This window comes from Lepidochelys olivacea (assembly GCF_965140295.1).
Source record: "Lepidochelys olivacea isolate rLepOli2 genome assembly, chromosome: 20".
In the NCBI taxonomy this organism is placed as follows: Eukaryota; Metazoa; Chordata; order Testudines; family Cheloniidae; genus Lepidochelys; species Lepidochelys olivacea.
Genome location: NC_140430.1, coordinates 6,123,872 through 6,145,108, shown reverse-complemented (window position 1 = coordinate 6,145,108; position 21,237 = coordinate 6,123,872). Strand labels below are relative to the sequence as shown.

At 44.1% G+C, this 21,237-nt stretch overlaps 1 protein-coding gene across 1 annotated transcript; it reads right to left on the bottom strand.

The window, feature by feature from the left end:
- Positions 1 to 7,863: 7,863 nt before the first annotated feature.
- On the bottom strand, positions 7,864 to 18,035 carry LOC311510792 (keratin, type II cytoskeletal cochleal-like; the record flags this gene model as incomplete). Its single annotated transcript, XM_084610780.1, has 9 exons — positions 7,864 to 8,437; positions 8,541 to 8,575; positions 9,842 to 10,062; positions 10,955 to 11,080; positions 11,859 to 12,023; positions 13,381 to 13,476; positions 14,516 to 14,576; positions 16,543 to 16,751; positions 17,574 to 18,035. The coding sequence occupies 9 exons, from the start codon at positions 18,033 to 18,035 to the stop codon at positions 8,169 to 8,171; spliced, it is 1,644 nt and encodes a 547-aa protein (XP_084466906.1). The 3' UTR covers positions 7,864 to 8,168.
- Positions 18,036 to 21,237: the final 3,202 nt, after the last annotated feature.

The following is a 21,237-nucleotide window of genomic DNA, read 5'->3' as shown; positions in this document are numbered from 1 at the left end:
AAGAAGTTCTGTATTAAAATCACAAATGAGTTTGATTCCCCAGAGTTTAAATTCCAGGGTATTACTAATTAAGAGGTCTCTTGGGTTTTGGTGCTGTTTCTCTCCCTCTATGTGTGAAACTTGCAAGCTGCTAATTGTGTTAGTACATCCTAGACAGAGTCTGTTCTCAAAGCAATTCACAGAGAAAGAGACTCAAAGCAATACTCGAACAACAGAAACAGCACCCAGAGACTCCCCGCCCTTTTGTTGTATTAACAATTGTGATTAAAATAGAGATAGAGGATGTATGTGGATGGATGCTTGGTGTGGATAATAACTGAATGATCAGGGAGGTGCCAGCCTAAGAATCCAGTGTCCATCGGCTGAAGAAGGCGTCAAGTGGAAATAACCAGAGGACCCCCCGGAGGGCAGACTGGAATCCACCCAACAGCCTCAAGAATGGGAGAACCAAAGAACAAGATAACATCTTGGAGCCGTCAGGAATGTGCTATCTGCTGATTGATTCAGCAACAGCATGATGAAGCAATTCCCATAGACTGCCATAGGAAGAAATTCCTATAAAAATAGACTCTAAAAAGTGAGAACTTTGGGGTCTGATTCTGCAAACCAACTTCCAGGAGCATCAGATGAGCATCTGACAAGGCCCTGCTCCCTCCTCATGTCCAGACCACCTGGCCAGTGGCTTGGCATGAGCAACTCTAAGGCTGGTAACTATGATAACAACCTTGCAGAACCTGTGTGTGTGTGTGTGTGTATGTTTGTATGAATGAATGTGAGAATAAATTTGAGATTGAATGGAATGTTATAACTATAACTAACTGCTTACTATGATTCTTTCTGTATTCACAATAAATGTGGTATTTTGCCTTTTTCCCTTTAATAAGATCCTGCTGGTTTTTATTTTATTGGTACAACACTTGTCCCTGGAGTATTAGAGCACTGGATTCATAGTCACTGACTAGGGGAGGCAGTGTTGTATAGTGGATGGAGCACTAGACTGGGACTCAGGAGACACATGTGTTATTATTGGCTCTAACACTGGCCAGCTGGCAAGTCACTTCACCTCAGCGAATCTCAGTTTCTTCATCTGCAAACTATGGATCTTGATAAAGTGCTTTTGTAAAGCACTCTGAGATGGATAGATAAAAGCGGCTATATAAGAACTAGGCACGGTTATTCTCAAACTAAACTATAGCCCTGAGAGTGATATAAAGGATGGTAAATGATATATTTTTAAAAGCTTGAAATCTAAATGAAACATTTTGGTTCCAGCCAACTGAGACAGACCCCACACAGGGTTTCTCCCCAACTTTTTGATTCACCAAAAGGTTTGAAAAAATTTATTATTGGGTCAACTCAAAATGCTTCCCCCCTGCCCCAATTTTTCAGAATTGCCACAGAACTGAAAAATTGGTCATTCCCCCAGCTCTAATAGAGAGCAGCTTTCCCATGTGCACGTTAACTACTCAGTATAGGCCTGATCCGGAGAGGTGATGAGTTCTTGTTTTTGTGTGCCTGGCTGAAAGTTGTAGGCGTTCAGTTGCTGAAAACACACCGACCAGCCAACCAAAAACCAAAACAAAAATTGCATACTGGGTGTTTTTAGTTTTTTTGACAAACTCCTGAAATAAGTTTTGTAGAAAAATGTTGGCAAAAACGGAGAAAACGTTTTTGTCGAAACTTTTTGCAAGAGATGGAAAAAAACTTTGTTGTACGCAACGACGGTCGCGCAACTTCCTGTGTCTGGGTGCACTGTACGTTCCTGGGTGCACTGTACGTGTACGTTCCTGCTTCCTCCTGTGGCGAGCAAGATGCTGGAAAGGGGCCAAAAAGGAGGTGGGACCAGACCCATCCACACACGGCTGGACAACCCTGGAGAGCAATCTACTTATCCTTAAAGATTGTTCACTCCCCATGGGGAGGAGGCAATTCCAGGAGAGACAATGCCTGAAATACACTCCGCCACCCAGTGCTTCTTCTGGGGCAGTGTGACTGTAGGCAGGGGTGTGGCATAAGAGACTCAGTCTAGCCCAGAAAATGAGAAACTGCTCCCTTTGCAGGCCACGGGAGCAGGGCAAGGCTGATACATTCCTGACACTGGCAAGGGCCTGTTCTCAGGTGGCTTATTGGTGGATTATGGTTCAGAGAGATGTTGGGTGCACAAAGACCTAGCTTTAGACGTGACCCTTCCCAAAGTCCCGTTTCTGTAGCTGCCACATGGAAATAATCCAGGGACTCTTCTACCACACACAGCATGGCCCCAAGGCCTTACTGTTCTATAGCCTCATAATTGCTGGATACGGTGGGGTGTATTTAATCTGCTTGGCATGGCGATGTTATTATAGCGCTGTGGCACCCGGCCTGCTTCTTTATACCTCTACCAACAAAGCATGAAAAATGCAGAGTTAAATGAGGCTGAGAATTCATAGGAAAGATTCCTCCCACACGGTGTTTACAATAAGGCTTCATTGTGCGAAATCAGCCTCCAGGTTCTGGTTGACCTGGCCAAATGGCAGGTATCATTTACCAATAGAAAAGTTAAGAATAGATGAACCCTTGCCTACGTGAGGCTGCTATTTGAATTTATGAAGTGCCATCATTGCAGCAAACATCCATTCCGTTCGTGGTTGGAAGAAAAGTGTATCACATGCAAAACAATGGGCAATTTGCAAAACGTTTCCGGTGTGGCTGAATCTGCGTTTTTCACCAGAAAAAAAGTTTTGGTTGAAAATTTTCCCTGAGCTCTACTTAAGATCATAAGAATGGTCATACCGGGTCAGACCAAAGGTCCATCTAGCCCAGTATCCTGTCTTCCAACAGTGGCCAATGCCAGGTGCCCCAGAGGGAATGAACAGAACAGGTCATCATCAAGTGATCCATCCCCTGTCACCCATTCCCAGCTTATGGCAAACAGAGGCTAGGTACACCATCCCTGCCCATCCTGGCAAATAGCCATTGATGGACCTGTCCTCCATGAACTTATCTAGTTCTTTTTTGAACCCTGTTATAGTCTTGGCCTTCACAACTTCCTCTGGCAAAGAGTTCCACGGGTTGACTGTGTGTTGTGTGAAGAAATATTTCCTTTTGTGACTTATCGCCAGGCGCAAGATTATTATTTGTATTATGCAGTGTTGCCAACCCAAAATGTTCAAGGTGTCTGGCTCCCCCAAAACCATTTGATTGGCTTAAAAATCATGAGTTTAAAAATAATAATAAACGTGGGGTTCTTTTTGTTTCCCTGCCGGGTTGTTTGCAACAGTAGGGTGCACTGAGGTCACATTGTCAAGCTTTCCAAGCAACCACGTGGGCTAGAAACTTGATTTTTGCTTTGTTTTTGTTTAAGGAAAAGCCAAGATTCTCATATAATCATTTGATTCTAGGAGTTGGGAGCTTTAAGAAAAAACAAACTATTCCAAGATTCACAATCAAATCTTTAGAACTAGCAACGCTGATTTAAAGGCCCCTGTCCGGATCAGGACTGTATTTTGGTAGGCTTGGTAGAAACACATAATAGGCTATGGGCCTTGCTCTGTAGCACTGATAGCCTAATCAGGCAAGGTGAAGGAAGGGATGCAAAAACACAGAGAAGTGAAGTGTCCAAGATCATACAGCAGGCCAGTGGCAGAGCTGGGAACAGATCGCAGGGGTCCAGACCCAAATCTAGCACTCTATCCACTGGATCACCACTGCCTTTCTGAAGGACATCTATTTTTTTAGCCAGGTGCCTGGTTCTTGCTGTCCCGCTCATTCGCCGCTTTGTTGCCAGGTATAACCTAGACCAGAATAGCAGCTGGGAACTCGAGGGTGCTTATGTGAGGAATAGGCCTCATTCAGGGCACCTGTTTAGCAAAAATGGCACTGGAATTACAAGCATCCAGGTGGGCTGCTGCATGCAGCCAATGTGGAGACCAGGCCTCTCAGCTTCCCCTCTTGCTGCTCCCTTTGCTGGCTTGAAGGAGCAACAGAGCTACAGGGAAGGAGGTGAGGAGACGGTGACTCTTCCTTCCCTAGATTTCTACAGGCTTCTCAGACTCCACCCCACATACCCAGCAGTCCCATCCCCTCCCTGCCCAGACTCCTGCTCATACAGCCTCGTGAAGGGGTCTTGAACATTCCCAAGGGGACACAGCCAACCACCCTCCCCAGGGAAATCAGCACCCCCCTCAGAGACCCTCCCTTCCTAGGGGACACAACACCCTCTCAGGAACCCTCCCTCCCCAGGGGACACAACACCGCCTTGGGTACCCTCCCTTCCTAGGGGACACAACCTGCTCTCCTCAGGGGACACAACACCCCCTTAGACATCTCATACACCTGACACCCTAGACCCACCCCAGGGACATAATACCCTATCAGACACAGCCAACACCCCCCAGAGGACTCCACCCCCTCAACTCTCCCCCAATAGCCCCCCAACCAACACCCAGGAGACTCAACACCCCTTTGAACACAGCCAGCCACTACTCCCTAAGGGAATCAATACCCCGTCCGGTGTACCTCACACTCCATGGGGGACTCATAACTCTCCTCAGGCACACCCCACCCCGTGCCCTGCCCCAGGACACCCAATATTCCTCAAACACACCCAACCCTCCTCAATCCCCCCTTTTTCAGTCATGCCCAACACCTCCCAGGGCAACAAATGCCCCTGGAGGAGCATCTCAAAGCTTGGTAGCCACATGTAGACTCCGGACAGATAATATACATATCAGCTGGAAATAATGTAATACTATTTAATTTGATTAGCTTTTACTAAGGAGGCTGCCAACCCTGCCTTCAGTCCTGCTACCCTACATTCCCCATGTTCATTTCAGCACGCACTGTAGCCATTCATTATAACCACTAGGGGTCAGACCTTTCCAGCCTGAAACAGACCGTCACCACACTCTTGCATGAACTCACGCAGGAAAATGTTAAGAGAGAGGAACACTGTGTCACGTATGGGCAAACACTTTCACAGACTGATCACTCCATAGCTAACCTTTCAGTCCTTGTCCTCAAAGGAAACCTGCACAACATCCTCAAAAGATGAACTTGGGAGCTTAAATTCATAATTTTGCGAGACACGAAAAATCATGATCTTAATACAAAAAGAAAAGGAGTTCTTGTGGCACCTTAGAGACTAACCAATTTATTTGAGCATAAGCTTTCGTGAGCAACAGCTCACTTCATCCGATGAAGTGAGCTGTAGCTCACGAAAGCTTATGCTCAAATAAACTGGTTAGTCTCTAAGGTGCCACAAGTACTCCTTTTCTTTTTGCGAGTACAGACTAACATGGCTGTTACTCTGAAACCTGATCTTAATACAGACATTTACATCTTATTACAACAATCTGTAATCCACTAACCACCTTCCCCCCTTTTTTGTCCTGTGATCGCGGAGGTGTTAATGGGCCACTTCACCTTGACTAGTCCCTTAGAATATGTTAATTATTTATGCTGAATAATCAGTTCCACCTTGTATTTAGCTGTGACACTTTGAGTACCGCTCTGCTTCAGGTACCCTGAGCGCCCGGGCAGCCAGGTCCTTCTCACTCCAAAGCTGGAATGAGACTGACCCAGTTCCTCCCTGAACCCTTATATCAGGGCCAGCTGTGGCCTGATTGGGTGTGGACACAGCTGTGGCCGCTTCCCCAATCAGCCTACCTTTTCCCCCAGGAGCGGGGTAACTGCCCCACTACACCCCTCCCCTCAAAATCCCCACCCCTGGAGGGGGGGACTCCTCCCTTGGGCTCCCCGAAGCTGTACCTCCAGGGCAGCCTGCTTCTTTTCTGCCGCCTCCCATCCTTTGGCCATTTCCCGGGGGTTTGTCTCCGCCTTTCGGTGGGCCTGCTCCACTGCCTCCAGCTTCGCACGCAGGTCAGCATCCCCCAGACCCTCCACCTTTAGGGTCTGGGTCCATTTTGTGGCCTGCTCCATGATCACCCAGGTCCCGGCCTCTTGCTGGGCCCACTCTGTTCCGGTTCCCTTGTCTGAGACCTGCCCGGTGATGGTCTGGGTCCCGACCTCCCGCTGGGTCCCCTCCGTCCCCGTCACTGCCTCCACCCCCTCCCGGTGGTGGCCTGACGGCCAATGTGCCATTATCACTGCGGCATCGACCCTGTTCATTTTTGACCCTTCCAGGCCCCCAGGCACCTCCTTCTGCGGCCCCTCTCTTCCCGTGAGAGGGCTGTGCCTCTTAATGTGGCCTGGTTCATGGCAGCCCCAACAGGCTCCCCGCCTCTTCGCTGCCTTGGGCCTCTTGTGGTCTTCCTTGAGTCCAGCTTTCTCGCCGGGGCTGACCGGGACCCTCCACCTCGAGCTTTGACAAAAGCGGTCTTGACTCTGCCCCAACATATCATGTTCATCTAGGTGTCTGACAGTTCTGTTCTTTGCTATCGTTTCAACCAATTTGCCTGGTACTGAAGTTAGGCACACTGGCCTGTAATTGCCAGATCACCTGTGGACAGACTATGGTGTGCCCTGCAGTGACTCTTTCCCACCACTGCGTGGGGGGGGGGGATTGCTGTGAATCTGGCACTGGGGCATTTCCAGTGCTCCCCCTGCTGATTCCTAGCCAGTAGGGAACTCCTAGCAGAAGAGGTATCGGCCAGAGCTGCAGGCGTTGAGACCTTGCTGGCAGGGACGCGAGGGGGCAGGATGGAGGGCTCCAGGGGTGACTGACTGAGGTGGTGCAATGAGGGACGCTGGGACTCCTTTGCCTGCCGGCCTGCCTCCCCTTTAGTGCCTGTTCCCTTAATTTTATTTCCCCATCATCTTCCCCTTGTCCCTTTCAGAACTGGGGGAACAGGAGTCCGATGGGAGTCCCACTCTCCCCAGCCAACTTCCCTAGGCCCCTTCAACCTGCTCTCCCTGGAACTCTTGCCCCCCTCCCTTGTCTTGAGTGCCCCTCCTCCCTTGAACACCCTTCGCCTTTGGGGACCCCCGCCACACTTGGGGGACTGGCAGGCCACTGCACTGCAATTTGGCTCAGCCTTTGCCTGACTGGATACGCCATCTGTGTGCAGAAACAAGGTCACTGGGACATGTCACAGTAAGTCAATTACTACAACTGCCTGTATTTCAAGTATTCTCGTATTTCATTAGTTGCTGATCTCTAGGAATGTGATCAGCACATGGGATGGAGGTTGCCAGAGGCCATTTGCTTGGATAAAAATGGGGGATGATGGTGAAATATTTGAGAGTCCCTCTCTTAGAACAACTGTATTTATCATTTTTATTCACTGCTGTATACTGGATCCAGTTTCACATTTGCTGTCTCTGGTTGATTTTATTGTTCACGATCTATCTCTCTATCTTTGTAGGGATCTCTCTGTATTTATCTGGCACTTCTCAAGGTGCTATCAATGTGCTTCTCAGCACCTGATGGGTTTTCCATCTTTTCTTACCGCTATTAGAAGATTACCCATACATTTTCCAAAGGCCAGTGAGTCTGGGAGCAATTCACTCATTAGAACTGAATTTTTTTTAAGTGTCTCGATAAGGAGACGTGCCTTGTTGCCTAATTAAATGCCTAATTAAAACTTCAAAACTGGAAATCACCCGACTGCAAGTGTTGATCTGCTGTGTCAGTTTATTGGAAAAATGGAATAAAACAAAGAAAAATGGAACAAAACAGGCATGGTGGCAGGAAATTATGAACAAGATACTATCTGCACATCAGTGGTTTGCTCTTTGCAAACCATCGTGTCGTGGTGAACTGGTGCAGTTAGCTAATAATATGGAATACACTGTAGGAGCTGCAAAATGATAGATCTTCATTTTCGTATTTGGTTCATACTCGTTTGAGGAAAGGCATTGAACAGTGAGACTCTGAATTTCCCTCTATCACTGAGACCTCCTTTTGAGCCACATATCTTCACAAATGATTCGATTCCTTAGTACATACAGCGCCCTAACAATATACCCTAATCACATGGTGTTATAATGCCAGACAAGCTAGACCTCAGTAACCCAGGAGGAAAAGGAAAATTTCAGAAGAGCAGCTTTGTAAAACTAAAGGTCAGGCAGCTGCCTCGTAACAGTAGCTACTCCAGAAATTAAAGATGCTTCATGTAGCAAGCAATGTAGAATGGGCTGTAATTTTTAAAATCCCCTAATGACGTTAGTGCTGGTAGCAGGTATTGCTGTCACTAGGCAGTGAAGGGAGGACTTTCTAAAGTTCTCCTTTAATATTTTGTTCTGTAGGAGCTGGTAGTTGATACGCATTTGACATTAGAACTCCTTCCGCTGCTAGTGCTGTACCCGCCGGTAGGACTGCACGGTGCGCATACGTCTCCCAAGTTTGTGACGATGCTTCTTCCACTTCTAGCGTCGCATAGACCTCCGCTGCTAAGAACACCTCCCGTTTTGAGTAGCGTTCTGCTGCTGGAAGAATAGTTGCCTCCGAAACAGGGGTCGCCGTCACACACAACCCCACCTTGGGATCTGCACACAGCTGCAAATAAAAAAGGCAAGTGATTGCAGCTCAGGTTATGACTTTTGCTGTAAAAGATGAATCACATAGGACTTCTAAGAAGGAGAACACTCCTGGTACTTACAAATATTGACAGGGCAGACACCTTCTCCACACAACCTATTAGAAGGGGAAAATGAAGAAAGGTTTAAAATGTAAGAAACAGGGTTTGCCAGAAGCTGGGAATTGGGCGACAGGGGATGGATCACTTGATGATGACCTGTTCTGTTCATTCCCTCTGAAGCATGTGACACTGGCCACTGTCAGAAGACAGGATACTGGGCTAGATGGACCTTTGGTCTGACCCAGTCTAGCCATTCTTATGTTCTTATGTTTTAGCTACCTGCTTATTATCATTACCTATATAATTAATTAGCTGTAAGCCTTGAGATCAGGTGATGTTCGCAGCAGACTCGGACTGTGGTTTGGAAATATGTGATTTGACTGTCCAATACACACAAACATTGTTAATTTTTTTTCCGATAGGCCCCGATCCTGCACATGGGCAGTACTTACTCATTCCAGTAGACCTATTGGGTAAATTTATCAAAAGTGCATAGGTGCATTGGGCTCCTAAGTGCTATTAAGGTGACCAGAGAGCAAGTGTGAAAAATCAGGGCAGGGGATCATGGGTAATAGGTGCCTATATAAGAAAAACCCACAAATATCGGGAGAGTGCCTATAAAATTGGGACATCTGGTCACCCTAAGTGCTATCGACTTCAAAAGGGATTTAATATCGTAAGTAGAGCTGTGCAAATAACTGATTTTCTGAGACAATGACCGAACTGAAGAAACAAAAATATTTTGGGTCTACCTGAAACAAAATTTTTCAGAGTACCAAAAAATATATATATATATCAGGGGAAAAAATCCTTTTAGGTTGAACAAAATGTCTCATTCATCTTTAGTTTCATTTGTCTTGTTCTGTTCTAATTTTTTTAAAGTTTGTTTTAATGAAAGTGAACTAAATTTTGAAGTGAAAAGTCATTTCAGATGGAAAAAAAAATCAAACCCTTTCGTTTAAAAGGAACCAAAATGAGACTTTTTATTTTTGGTCCATGGGGGGTTTTTAAGTGTAATAATTCAGTGAATTCAGCAATAATTGGGTGAATTCAGCATGAATTCATAAAATGCTTCAATTGACCTGCATCTGCATTTTTTCATTGTAAAAACGTTTCAGCTGAATTTCACTCAGCTTTACTTCTACATCAGTTATGTGCTTCTGATAATTTCCCCCACTGTTTGCAATGAGCTGACTTGCAAGTACATGGACTATAACTTGAAGAAAGGGTTGCAGGATTGGACCCTCTGTTTTGATGGGCATTTTAAATTAATCGTTATTCTTCCCTGAGCAGTGATTTGCAGGATTGTGCTATGAACCCACCTGCTCTCCTCTCCTTCCAGCAGCTTCCTGTAGGTGGCGATCTCGATATCCAAGGCCAGCTTGACGTTCATCAGCTCCTGGTACTCCCGCAGCTGGCAAGCCAGGTCCTGCTTGGCTTTTGTTAGTGCAGCCTCCAGGTCGGCCAGTTTACACTTGGCATCTTTGAGAGCCATCTCTCCCTGTTCCTCGGCTTCTGCTATGGCTCCTTCCAGTTTGCATCGCTGCAGAGGCAGGAGATAAATGCACTCCGTGTGACTCACTTTAAGAGACTCTTTTTCTGATAGCCTCTCATTTGTTATAAATTGAATGCTCACATTTTGGATTCGGTCTGAAAAACTGATCAGGCTGAGGTATGCTCCTTGGAGTCAATTCACGACCACTTTGCCATCTGAGGGATGGAGGATGCCTTCCCATTGAGGTACCCAGCACACAGCCTGGGGCACTGAGTCCCTAGATTTAGATCTTACAGACTAGCTGCCATGATATGGGCCTCTGGTGACAGACCAGCTATTCTAGTTATCTTGTTTTGCTTTATAAACGGCTTACCAGAGATAGGGCCACTGGTTGAGAGTTTCAAAGCTGACTAGAAGATTTAGGCGCACAACTCACTAATTTGAATGGGCTTTGAAAAACCCAACCATTGATTCTGCTAGTGTCTTTCTTTCTTTCTTTCTTTCTTTCTTTCTTTCTTTCTTTCTTTCTTTCTTTCTTTCTTTCTTTCTTTCTTTCTTTCTTTCTTTCTTTCTTTCTTTTTCTTTCTTTCGAGTTGGTTATACATCCAAAACTGTTAACTCTTTTTGCTTAACTTTAGACTTCTGCTGAGTGTGTCACCTTCACAATACAGGCCTCTACCGCTTGAGTTAAGGAGTAACTCTGTTAGCTGGTAGCAGTAGTAAACTATTACCCTCTCATGGCTTGGTCACTAGTCTAGGCACCAGCAGTTCTTCAGAACGGTCAAGGGGTGCAACCTAATTTTTAATTAAGATTTTTTTTTACTGCTGAGCTGTTATAATGGGACAGTTTTTAGTTATCACGTAGCACTGGATCCTAAAAATAGCATTTGTGTGTTGTTATTGATACATTATACACACTATGCCAGTGTGTCACACTCACCTGGGCTTTAACATTTTCAAGTTCTCCATGCAGTCTCTGAATCACCCGGTTCAGCTCCATAATCTCATTCCTTGTGCTGTGCAGGTTGTCGCAGTGTTTGCTAGCGGTTACCTTCAGCTCCTCATACTTAGGTGAGAGAGAAGATGCAATTATAATAAACAGACCAATAACAAAGTACCAAAAGCTGCAGTGTAACTATGAGGAGCTACTCATGGGTCTCTGGCAGAGTTTGAATGCTATATCTTGAGCACTAAAGCACAGATCTCTACTACTTAAGCTGAAAGAGGAGCTCCTTAAGAGGTCAGCTGTAGGAGACTATTGTCCTCTATGTGGGTAATGGCTGAAGGTGCAACACAGATTGTGAAAACATGTTTCATAGCATTCTTGTCTAGCCAAGACTGGCCTATGGAGCAGGCACTGGGCTGGGCCTCAGAAAAACAGGGTTCAATTTTTGGCTCTGCCACTGCTTTGGGTGACCTTGGGCAAGTCCCTTCCTTCTCTGTGCCTTTATTTCCCCATCTGTCAAATGGGGTAATGCTACTGACCCCTTTTGTAAAACACTTTGAGATATATCAAAGAAAATGATATGCTATAGAAGAAGTTGGTATTATTAACATGCATGTCACATGCATCGTCACATGCATCCCACAAAGTGGGTATTCACCCACGAAAGCTTATGCGGTAACTCAACCTAAGGTACGTCGACTCCAACTATGTTATTCACGTAGCTGGAGTTGCGTAGCGTAGGTCGACTTACCACAGTAGTGTAGACATAGCCTGTCTGTCATTTCATGCATCTCTTGAATTACGGAAAGTGTCCTGTCTGTATGCGCTCTCATTCATGTGGATTGAACTATTTCTTTGATGAGATCAGTGTCAGAGCCATCCATAATCTCTTTCTCACCTTGCACTGGTACCAGGACTCTGCCTCAGCTCGGCTCCTGTTGGCGATGTCCTCGTACTGAGCTTTGACATCAGCGATGATGTCATCCATGTTCAGTCCTCGGCTGTTGTCCATTTGCACAATAATGGAGGTGTCCAAAATGGACGCTTGGAGGTAAGCAATTTCCTGCAGGAGACATTACATTCATCAATCATTTGCTTCTAGGTGCTTTCCTGGCTTTGGTCCTCTGTTCACAGGTAACAAGATACTTCCTACATATTTTGCAGATTCACATTTAATCCAAAATGGAGGAGAGGGATTTTTGATTGGAATGCACCTGGTTTTCAGTTAAATGTGTCCATTAATCTCTTTTTCCAGCAAGGTTGGTTGAGGCCATGTCTATATGGTGGGCGCTACAGCACTGTAGCTATGTCCCTGTAAGCCCAAAATGTAAGTCTGTGTGTCACTGTGGGAACTCCTCTGGCTGGTGTGATGGGAGCTAGGTTGGTGGAAGTTTTCTTCTGTACCAGGCTGTGGTGGCAGGGGTCTGGATTTTCACATCCCTGAACACTGTAGCTATGGCAACCCAAATTTTAAAGCATAGACCAGGCCTGAGGCAGACATCTTCGTCTTTCACAAAGAAGGAGCCCTCTGAAATCAGTAGAGCTAAGCTGGTGTCAGCACAGAGCAAGTGAAAGAAAAAACTGGCCCTAAGGGCTTAGCAGTGGAAAGAGGCCTTAAACCAAGTGCAAATGTCGCCCCACGGTAAATTACTGTCAGGCCCCTTTACACTGCCAGAGTGGTGTAAGAAAGGTGTAAGAAAGACCAGAGTGTAAATGAAAATCAGGCCTTAAGGCCTTGATCTTCAAAGGTAGCTAGGCACCTAATTCCCATTGATTTCAATCAGAGTTAGGCACCAAAATACCTTTGAGGATCTGGGCCTGTGGGTCTTACCGAGGATCGCGCCATGGAACTAGTCCCTTCGGCTCGATATGGATTCATCTGACTAACAGGGCCAGATCCTCCTCTGAGGTAAATGGGCACATTCAAATGTGCCCATTTACACCAACCAGGCCTTTGTCTCTTTCCTTCCTCTAACAGATCATCTGCCACCAGGCGTTATTATTCGCTTCAGGTAGGGGTTTTAAAAGGGATTTCCAAATTTCAATTCTCTGCCATTGAAGGGGTCTCAGGCACTGGTGCATCTTGGTCCCTGCTGTCCCCTGCTTGTGGCACACAGTAGTTTAGTCTCCTCAGGTCTGTAATACTTTAGCCTTATCCAGATTATTGGGCTCAATACAGGGGAAGCTGGGTAGAGTTTAGTGGCCTGTGTTACATAGGAGGTCCCACTAGATGACCTGGTGGTCCCTTCTGGCTGCAAACTCTCTGATTCTTAGACTAAAGGAGTCTGGCACCAAACACCTCATGAATTTCGCCAGCGGGAGTTGGGGAGGTTAACTCCCATAAAGCCCTTTGGAAAATACCAGCATTCATTGTATTCTTCTCCTCATAAAAGCCTGACTGGAGTAGGAAATGTAATTACCTCTTCATACACGTGTCTCAGGAAGGTGATCTCATCTATGAGGGATTTCACTTTGACGTCTAGTTCTGCCTTGTTCATGTAAGCGCAGTCCACATCCTGCAGAGAATCAGAAATACAGTGAAAGCACTTCTAATTGATTATAAGACATTTCTGTTAATGCTAGAACAAAATTGGGTTAATAACTTCATCACCTGGATTGTCACTTCTAAGCAGTTTAATTTTTCCATATTATTTCATTCTTTCCATCTTTATAGTTTCACATGCAAAATAATTAATATACAGGAGAAAGGAAGATAAATAGGTCATCTCCATAGACCAGCCTAATGGTCTGTTGTATCAACAGCCAGAAGGACCAAACCAGGGTAAGGCTAGGTGGCTACTGGGAGATTTTAAAAGGCTCAAAGGGCATCTAACTCCCATTGGAGTTTTCAGAATTGCCAATGAATCAACAATTCTGTTATTCATACAAGTCTAGTTCTGAGTACTTTGGAAAATCTGGCCCTAAATGTCTCTGATAAGAGGAATTAGAGTTTCCAGGAAGCACGCATCCTCAAAAGCTCTAATGGACAAAGACCACAGGATAATATTTTCAAAACACTTGAGTGATTTAGAAGCACATGCGTCATTTTCAAAAGTAACTCAGGCACTTAGAAATCTAAATCCTGCTGACTTTCAGTGAGACCAAAGGCTAGATTTACAAATGTATTTAGATACCTGGAGATACAGATAGATGCCTAGTGGGATTTTCAAAAGCATCTAGGTGAGTTTCATGGGAGCAATACCCAAATATCTTTAAAAATATTACTGCCTAAATATTAGTGCCTAAATATCTTTAAAAATATTCGTCTCTAACGTCACATATGTATGTTGGAATTTTTTCACCTCTAACCATCATTTCACAAATTATTATTTCAAGTGGTTAAAATGGCAAAATAAAGTGATTTTTTTTTTTACATTTTTCAGGAAAAAGTGGTTGGCATTTCAAATAATTTCAGCCTGTTCTATTTATGTAAGTATGAACTTTGCATTATTTTTCCTTCAGATGAGTTTAAAATCACTATATCCCATCAGCGTTCTATTAACATCTGGGCAGCAGGTGTTTGATAAGGTTGTAGCCTATCTGCGCGTTGCTCACCTTCTTAAGTACTACAAACTCGTTCTCGGCACAGGTTCGACGATTGCATTCCTCTTCATACCTGATGGGGAATAGAGGATTATTTTTTGTTTAACTGTTCAGCTGAGAAAAAAATATGGATCTCACACACACTCCCCTGCCAAGGAACAAAAATTGTGGTGCATTTTGGAATTCCAGAACAACTGTACACTCAGTCAGTTGATGTACCATATGTTGTATGAGCTATATGTTTTCAGAATTTGATATTTTTGTCATTTCAACAGAGAATGTTGACATTTATTTGAGGATATTTTGAAATTTGTATTGACTTAAATATTCACAATTGTGCACCATTATAGGTTTTAAGCAGTTTTTTTTATTGTTATCTATTTACATTTTCACAGTTGCAGGAAATTATGCGGGGGGCTCAGAGAATGGGGCGGGGGTCAGACAGAAATTATTTCATGACAGTAGATGTTGTGGTTCAAAACCGTAAAGATTTATAATCACTAGAAAGAAATTGTCACCATCACAAGTCAAAAGGCACAAAATAAATATAATTAAATCAACCTCTAATGAGGTCTCAAGCAGCATTTCTCTTACTTTGCCAACCTGTAAATCGAGGGGAATATTTTTTCATCTGTTCGTGTGTATATGGTGAAATTGACATTTACTGACGTTTACTGATAAAAATCGAATCCTTCCAAGCCTGGTTGTACGTATTCACATTCACAGTATCTGCCAAGAGCTCTACTTAACTAAAATGTTGTAAAGTTCTCTTCAAGCAGATTATTTAATGAATAGTGTAAACCCATAACTGGTGTAATGTATAGCTCTCCCAAAGTGATAATGTCCTAGTATATTATTATTTATTACTTATATCCCAGTAGCACCCAGCAGGCCTATGGAGAAAGATTACATTGTACCAGGAGCTGTAGTAGGGTTGCCAACCTCCCAGGATTGTCCTGGAGTCTTCAGGAATTGAAGATTAATCTTTAATTAAAGATTATGTCATGTGATGAAACCTCCAGGAATATGTCCAACCAAAATTGGCAACCCTATGCTGTAGCTATAGTATATTTGTGGAATAAATAACACATTTACAAACTTGGCTGCCTAGAGGTAGCACCCAAGGCCAAGATCAGTAGTGATGAGGGATAGATAATAAAACAGAGAATATCATAATGCCAATATATAAATCCATGGTATTCCCACACCTTGAATACTGTGTTCTGTTCTGGTTGCCAGGTCTCAAAAAAGATATATTAAAATTGGAAAAAGTATGGAGAAGAGCAACAAAAATGATTAGGGGTATGGAACAGCTTCTATATGAGAAGGGACTAAAAGGACTGGGACTTTTTAGCTTACTAAGTGGGGTTATGAAGAGGTGTATAAAATCATGAATGGTGAGGAGAAAGTGAATAAGGAGGAGTTATTTACCCCTTCCCATAACACAAGAACCTATGGTCACCCAGTGAAATTAATAGGCAAACAAAAACAAACAAAAGGAAGTACTTCCTCACACAGTCAACCTGTGGAACTCATTGCCAGGGGATGTTGTGAACGCCAAAAGTATAACAGAGTTCAAAAAAGAATTAGCTAAGTTGACGGAGGATAGGTCCATCAACGGCTATTAACCAAGATGGTCAGGGACACAACGCCATGCTCTGAGTGTCCCTAAATCTCTGACTGCCAGGAGCTGGCACTGGATGATGGAATGGATCACTCAATAATTACCCTGGTCTGTTCTTTCCCTCTGAAGCATCTGGTACCAGCCACTGTTGGAAGACAGGATACTGGGCTAGATGGACCATTGGTTTGACCAAGTGTGGCCATTCTGATGTTCTTATGATTTTTGAGCACTCAGCATCTTTGAAAAGCCGGGCAGTTATTTAGTTAGTCAAGATATATCTGAAACTGCCTACCTATAATTAGAAGCTTCTCCACCCTCTTGAATAGTGGTGAGTCAACAATGCATGCAGCTATGTACATGTTTGGAGACATTTTGTTTAACAACCTATTATTAAACTGCATCTTTTCACACTTACTTTCTCTTGTAATCCTCCAAAATGTCCTGCATGTTGTTCAGTTCTGTCTCCAGATTAGCTCGGTCACATCCCAGGTTCTCCAGCTGCCTCTTCAAGTTACTGATATAAGCTTCAAACATGGGCTCCATGTTATTCCGGTAGAGTTTTTGTTCCCGCAAAAGGCTCCATTTGGTCTCCAGCACCTTGTTCTCCTGCTCCAGGAATCGGACCTGAATCCCAAGAGGAAGAAAGTTCACTTTTGAAGCTTTCAAAACGTATCAATGCATTAGACTTGTAACAAATAGGAGCAATAGTTCAAACAAGGAATTAATTCAGGGAAGTCCTATGGCTTGGATTGTACAGAGGTCAGGCTAGATGATCACAGTGGTCCCTTCTGGCTTTATAATCTATGAAATCTCTACTGCCAGAAGGGATTCCCCAGAATCGGCAAAATTAGAAACAAAAGACACAAGTCATACATGTATTTTCAGAAGAATGGAGATAACAGAAATGTAAAATTCTGATCTCATCTCTTTATAATGAGGTTATTCAGAAACATACTGGTATACATGAGAAATGGATCAATCAGTTACAGAGAAAGCGAAGCGTTCCTCTGGTTTATACTATTTATGGTTGAAACAGTGCAGATCCTAGACAGTCTCTCACACCCATGTAAATCAGAAGTAACTCCACTGAAATCAGCACTTATGCTGGCGTGGGAGGAAAACAAGGAGCTCTCTGAATATAACATTAGAAACTTGGAGCCTGATTCTCATTTACATTAAAACCACTTTACCCCACTCTGATAGTGTATTTATACCCCCCATTAAGGCCCTTTTGCACTGCTGGAGTGCCATAAAGTGGCCTTAGGGTGAATGAGAATCAGACCTTCACTGTAATTTTAGGCTATTTGGGAACTCCAAATCCCTTAGACATTTTGAACCTCTAAAAACTATAGAAAATCTCAGGCTTCATCTCTGAAGTGTCTGTGCGAGTTGTGTCTGACATTCCCATGGTGAACCGCTAGTGAAGATTGCGATCGCCCATCTCACCTGGTCAATGAAAGAAGCAAATTTGTTGTTGAGGCACTTGATCTGCTCCTTCTCCTGGTATTTCACCGACTGAACATTGGGGTCGATCTCCAGGTTGAGAGGTTGGAGCAGGAGCGGGTTGACTTGGACATTTGTGATAGTGGGTGGACAAGGCCCACCGATCCCACCCACTTTGTAGCCAAAGCCAGCACCGCCGTAGCCATATGCAAGATCAGCATTCCCATACCCATATCTTGCAGAATGACAGCTACCAACAGCCATTCTGGGTTTGCCAGAGGCTACGCCGCTGAGACTTCTGCTGCCAAAGTATCCTAGCCCTCTATAGCCCACGCCACCGCCTCCCCGAGATGAGACAGTGCTGAAACTGTATTGCTTCATGCTTCTTGGTATGAGAGCCGAGCAAGAACTGAAATTCCGGACACCACCGCCTCCAGAGCTAATGTGATAGGATCGGCAAGACATTGTAGCTGATTAGAGGAGGAATGAAGGCAGATGGCGAAGTTAAGAAATGCTTGAGCAGGGCAGCAGAGTGAAAAGTAGCCAAGCGTGGATCCCTCTGAAATCAGAACTGATGCTTTCACCTTTTTATCTGTTAGGAGAACAGGCCTTGGCTGGATAATGATGAGGTTTATGAGCTTGGGGTGTTAGCCCCACTGCACATTTTGCTGAGCAGCAACTTGAGCTATACTTAAACACACCTATCATAAGTTATAGGAGACGGTCTAGTTTCATTGCAGGGAATCCCAGCTCTATAAAAACTGTGCTTGTAAAACTCCCTTTTTTTATAATAGGGATTAAAGAGAAGCAAAAACCATCTTTTGATGGGCTTAGCATACAGCGAATTAGGAAAGGAGTAATTGTCTTGTGGGAAAAAAAGTATCTTGTTTATTAAGTTGCCCGCACAGGCTTGGGGACACTCTGGTGATTTGATCATATGGTCCGATTCTGATCTCAATTAGATGAGAGTAAATCTGGTGTAACTCCACCAGTAGGCCCGATTGTCCTCTCCTTTGCGCTGGTTTTATACAGCTGTAACTCCCTTGGAATCTGTGGAGCTGTTCACCGTTTACATTAGTATAAGAGAGCAAATTCAGGCCCAGAGGGAATACACCAGGGTAAACCTGGGGTGTGTGAGAGGAGAATTGGGTCCATAATTTGCTTTCTCATGGATTTCTTTAAACAAACCTTTGTAACATTAATGTTGAATCATCCTTGTGCTTGGGATGGCTTGTCTGCACTGAGATCTGAATTTAAGAGCGTGAGAGAACAAGAAAGTTTGGTCAAGTCTTCACAAGTAAAATGGACAGATCTTTTTGTGTTGGGTCTTTGTTTCAGTATCGACTGTGCTGGATTATCAGCAGGTGAAAAATCTCCATTGACTTCAGTGATTCACACCTGCTGAGGATCTGGCCATGGAAGTCTCAGGCTTTTATGTATCTGCAGCTGCTGGTTCAACCCTGGCCTGATTCTTCTGACATTCACAGGAGGTCTCAATTATTGGCAGGCAGGGTCACAGTTTTGACTCCTGAAACTGACGTGCACAAACTAGGGAACTGTTCCACACCTTCCTACTCAGCACCTTTGCTGGCTGAGGTTGAATGGGAGGTACATGTGATTAACATCTCTGGTGATTTAGCCCAACAGGAATCGTGAGAGCTCAGCATCTCTCAGGTTTGGACCCAAGATACTGAGAAACATCTGAGACACGTATTAGTCTGTTGGCATCTGCTGTAAAACTAAAGACATGAAATTAACTTTCTTTCTTTCTTTCTTTCTTTCTTTCTTTCTTTCTTTCTTTCTTTCTTTCTTTCTTTCTTTCTTTCTTTCTTTTTCAGGTTTATAACTGTAGACATGGAAAGAGCTCAGGCTAATCAGCTTGTGTGAACCAGCCTTGTTCAAGTCTGCTGAACCAACACAAACTTGTGAGCTCTGTTCTTAGCAGACTTGGCATCATGATGGCACGCTAGGATGCCACCCGTCAGCATGAGTTTGCCCATCTTGGCCTGAAGCTCCATTGGCTAGTGAGGATAGGGACAGAAATTTGGTCCCACCTCCGTTCTCCCCTTGCCTACCCCTTATGGGGGCGTTAGCAGGGAGCAGTCCCTGTGCTCAGGTACAGGAGCTGTGTCTGGAAGCTGTGCGATGGGTGGTGTGGAAGCCTCCTTGTTCCACATGGTGTACCCATGCAGTGATAAAGCACAGGCTGACACAGAGTACAGATCTCCGGATTTGAGCCTTAAAGAGGAAAATGTTATGTGGACTTTACCTCTCAACACAAGCTATAGAGCTGGGATTTAGGGGTCAGATCTAGAGTCATGTTTTCCCAATGTTGGGAGGTTTTCCGATTTGCTCTGTTCAGTGGTAAAGTTTGGAAACTAGATTGAATCTCTCCAAAGTGATAAAATATTCCAGATCCTGGGCTCTGGAGACAATATTGAAATGTTCCATTTTGACATTTACAAAGGGACATGTTTTGATTTTTTAGTTTTTAAGTGACTTTCGCATTTTGAAATTTAAAACTTTTTGCACTCTGTATTATGATATAAAATTAAAAGGCGGAAACCTTTTGATTGATCCAGGGTTTTCCCCCACAATTTTGCTTTAGTGGCAAATTTAGAAATGTTCCAGTTTCATTCCTAATTGAATCAAAGACAAATTTTGAAATCTCGAAATTCTCCCTGAAATGGAATTTCCATCCTCTGCTCAGCTCTAATTAATTATTTTCAGATCAGTCCATGTGGGACATAGGAACAAGAGATCAGGCTTCTTTTGTCTCACTTATACAGTGTTTAAAATGGGCCCCCAATATTTTCATTCCCCCCCTTTTTCCCCAGTCAGGGGCTGGGCGGCAGGGAGGGCTGGGGGTTCTGCAACTGTTTTCTCTCGCTTCATCCCTATTTCTTTCTTATTTGTCATTTTCCCACATTGCTCCTGCTTCCTTCCATTTTTCTTGTGTGCTCTCATTTCCTCTCTTTCACAAATGAGTGAACCCAAATAGGGACCATCTACATAGACATTTATATCAAGGCAGGGATCGTGTTGTCACACCATAGTCCCCAGACCACACTGTAACATCGTTTGATTTTGCTCTCTGTGTTAACCACACAACCCACGTTTCGCATTTGTGTACAGGTAGCGAGTCCTGCTACTGAACTCACTAATGTAAATCAGGAGTAACTCCAGTGAAGTCATAGCCCATTTACACGTATGTGAACCAAGAGTGACTCCATGAAAGTCAGTGGAGTGACACTGATACATGACACTGATTTGCCTCAGGAATAACTCTGTTGAAGTCAATGGAGATAGACTGGTGTAAAACTAATGTGAGATCAGAATCAGGACCTTCATTGTTGCAGCTGGGATTTTAGGGACTCCTGCAGGACCCCTTCCTCTTCTGCTAGAAGGCAAACTATTGAAGGTGTCCTTCTGGGTAATTAACTCTTATGCAGATCAGAACATTCATGAAGCTGAACACAGCCAGGGAGCAAAGATGATCATCACTAAAAGTGCTCAATGTGAATTTAATGGCACGTTAAAAAAAAATCGAAAAGAAAAAAGCAAACAGCTGCGTGGCCTTGAATTGAGAAGTAGACAAGGCAGCATATGCAGAGAGGGAAAATTCCCACCAAATATTTTAAATGCTACCTTCGACTTAACTCTGTCT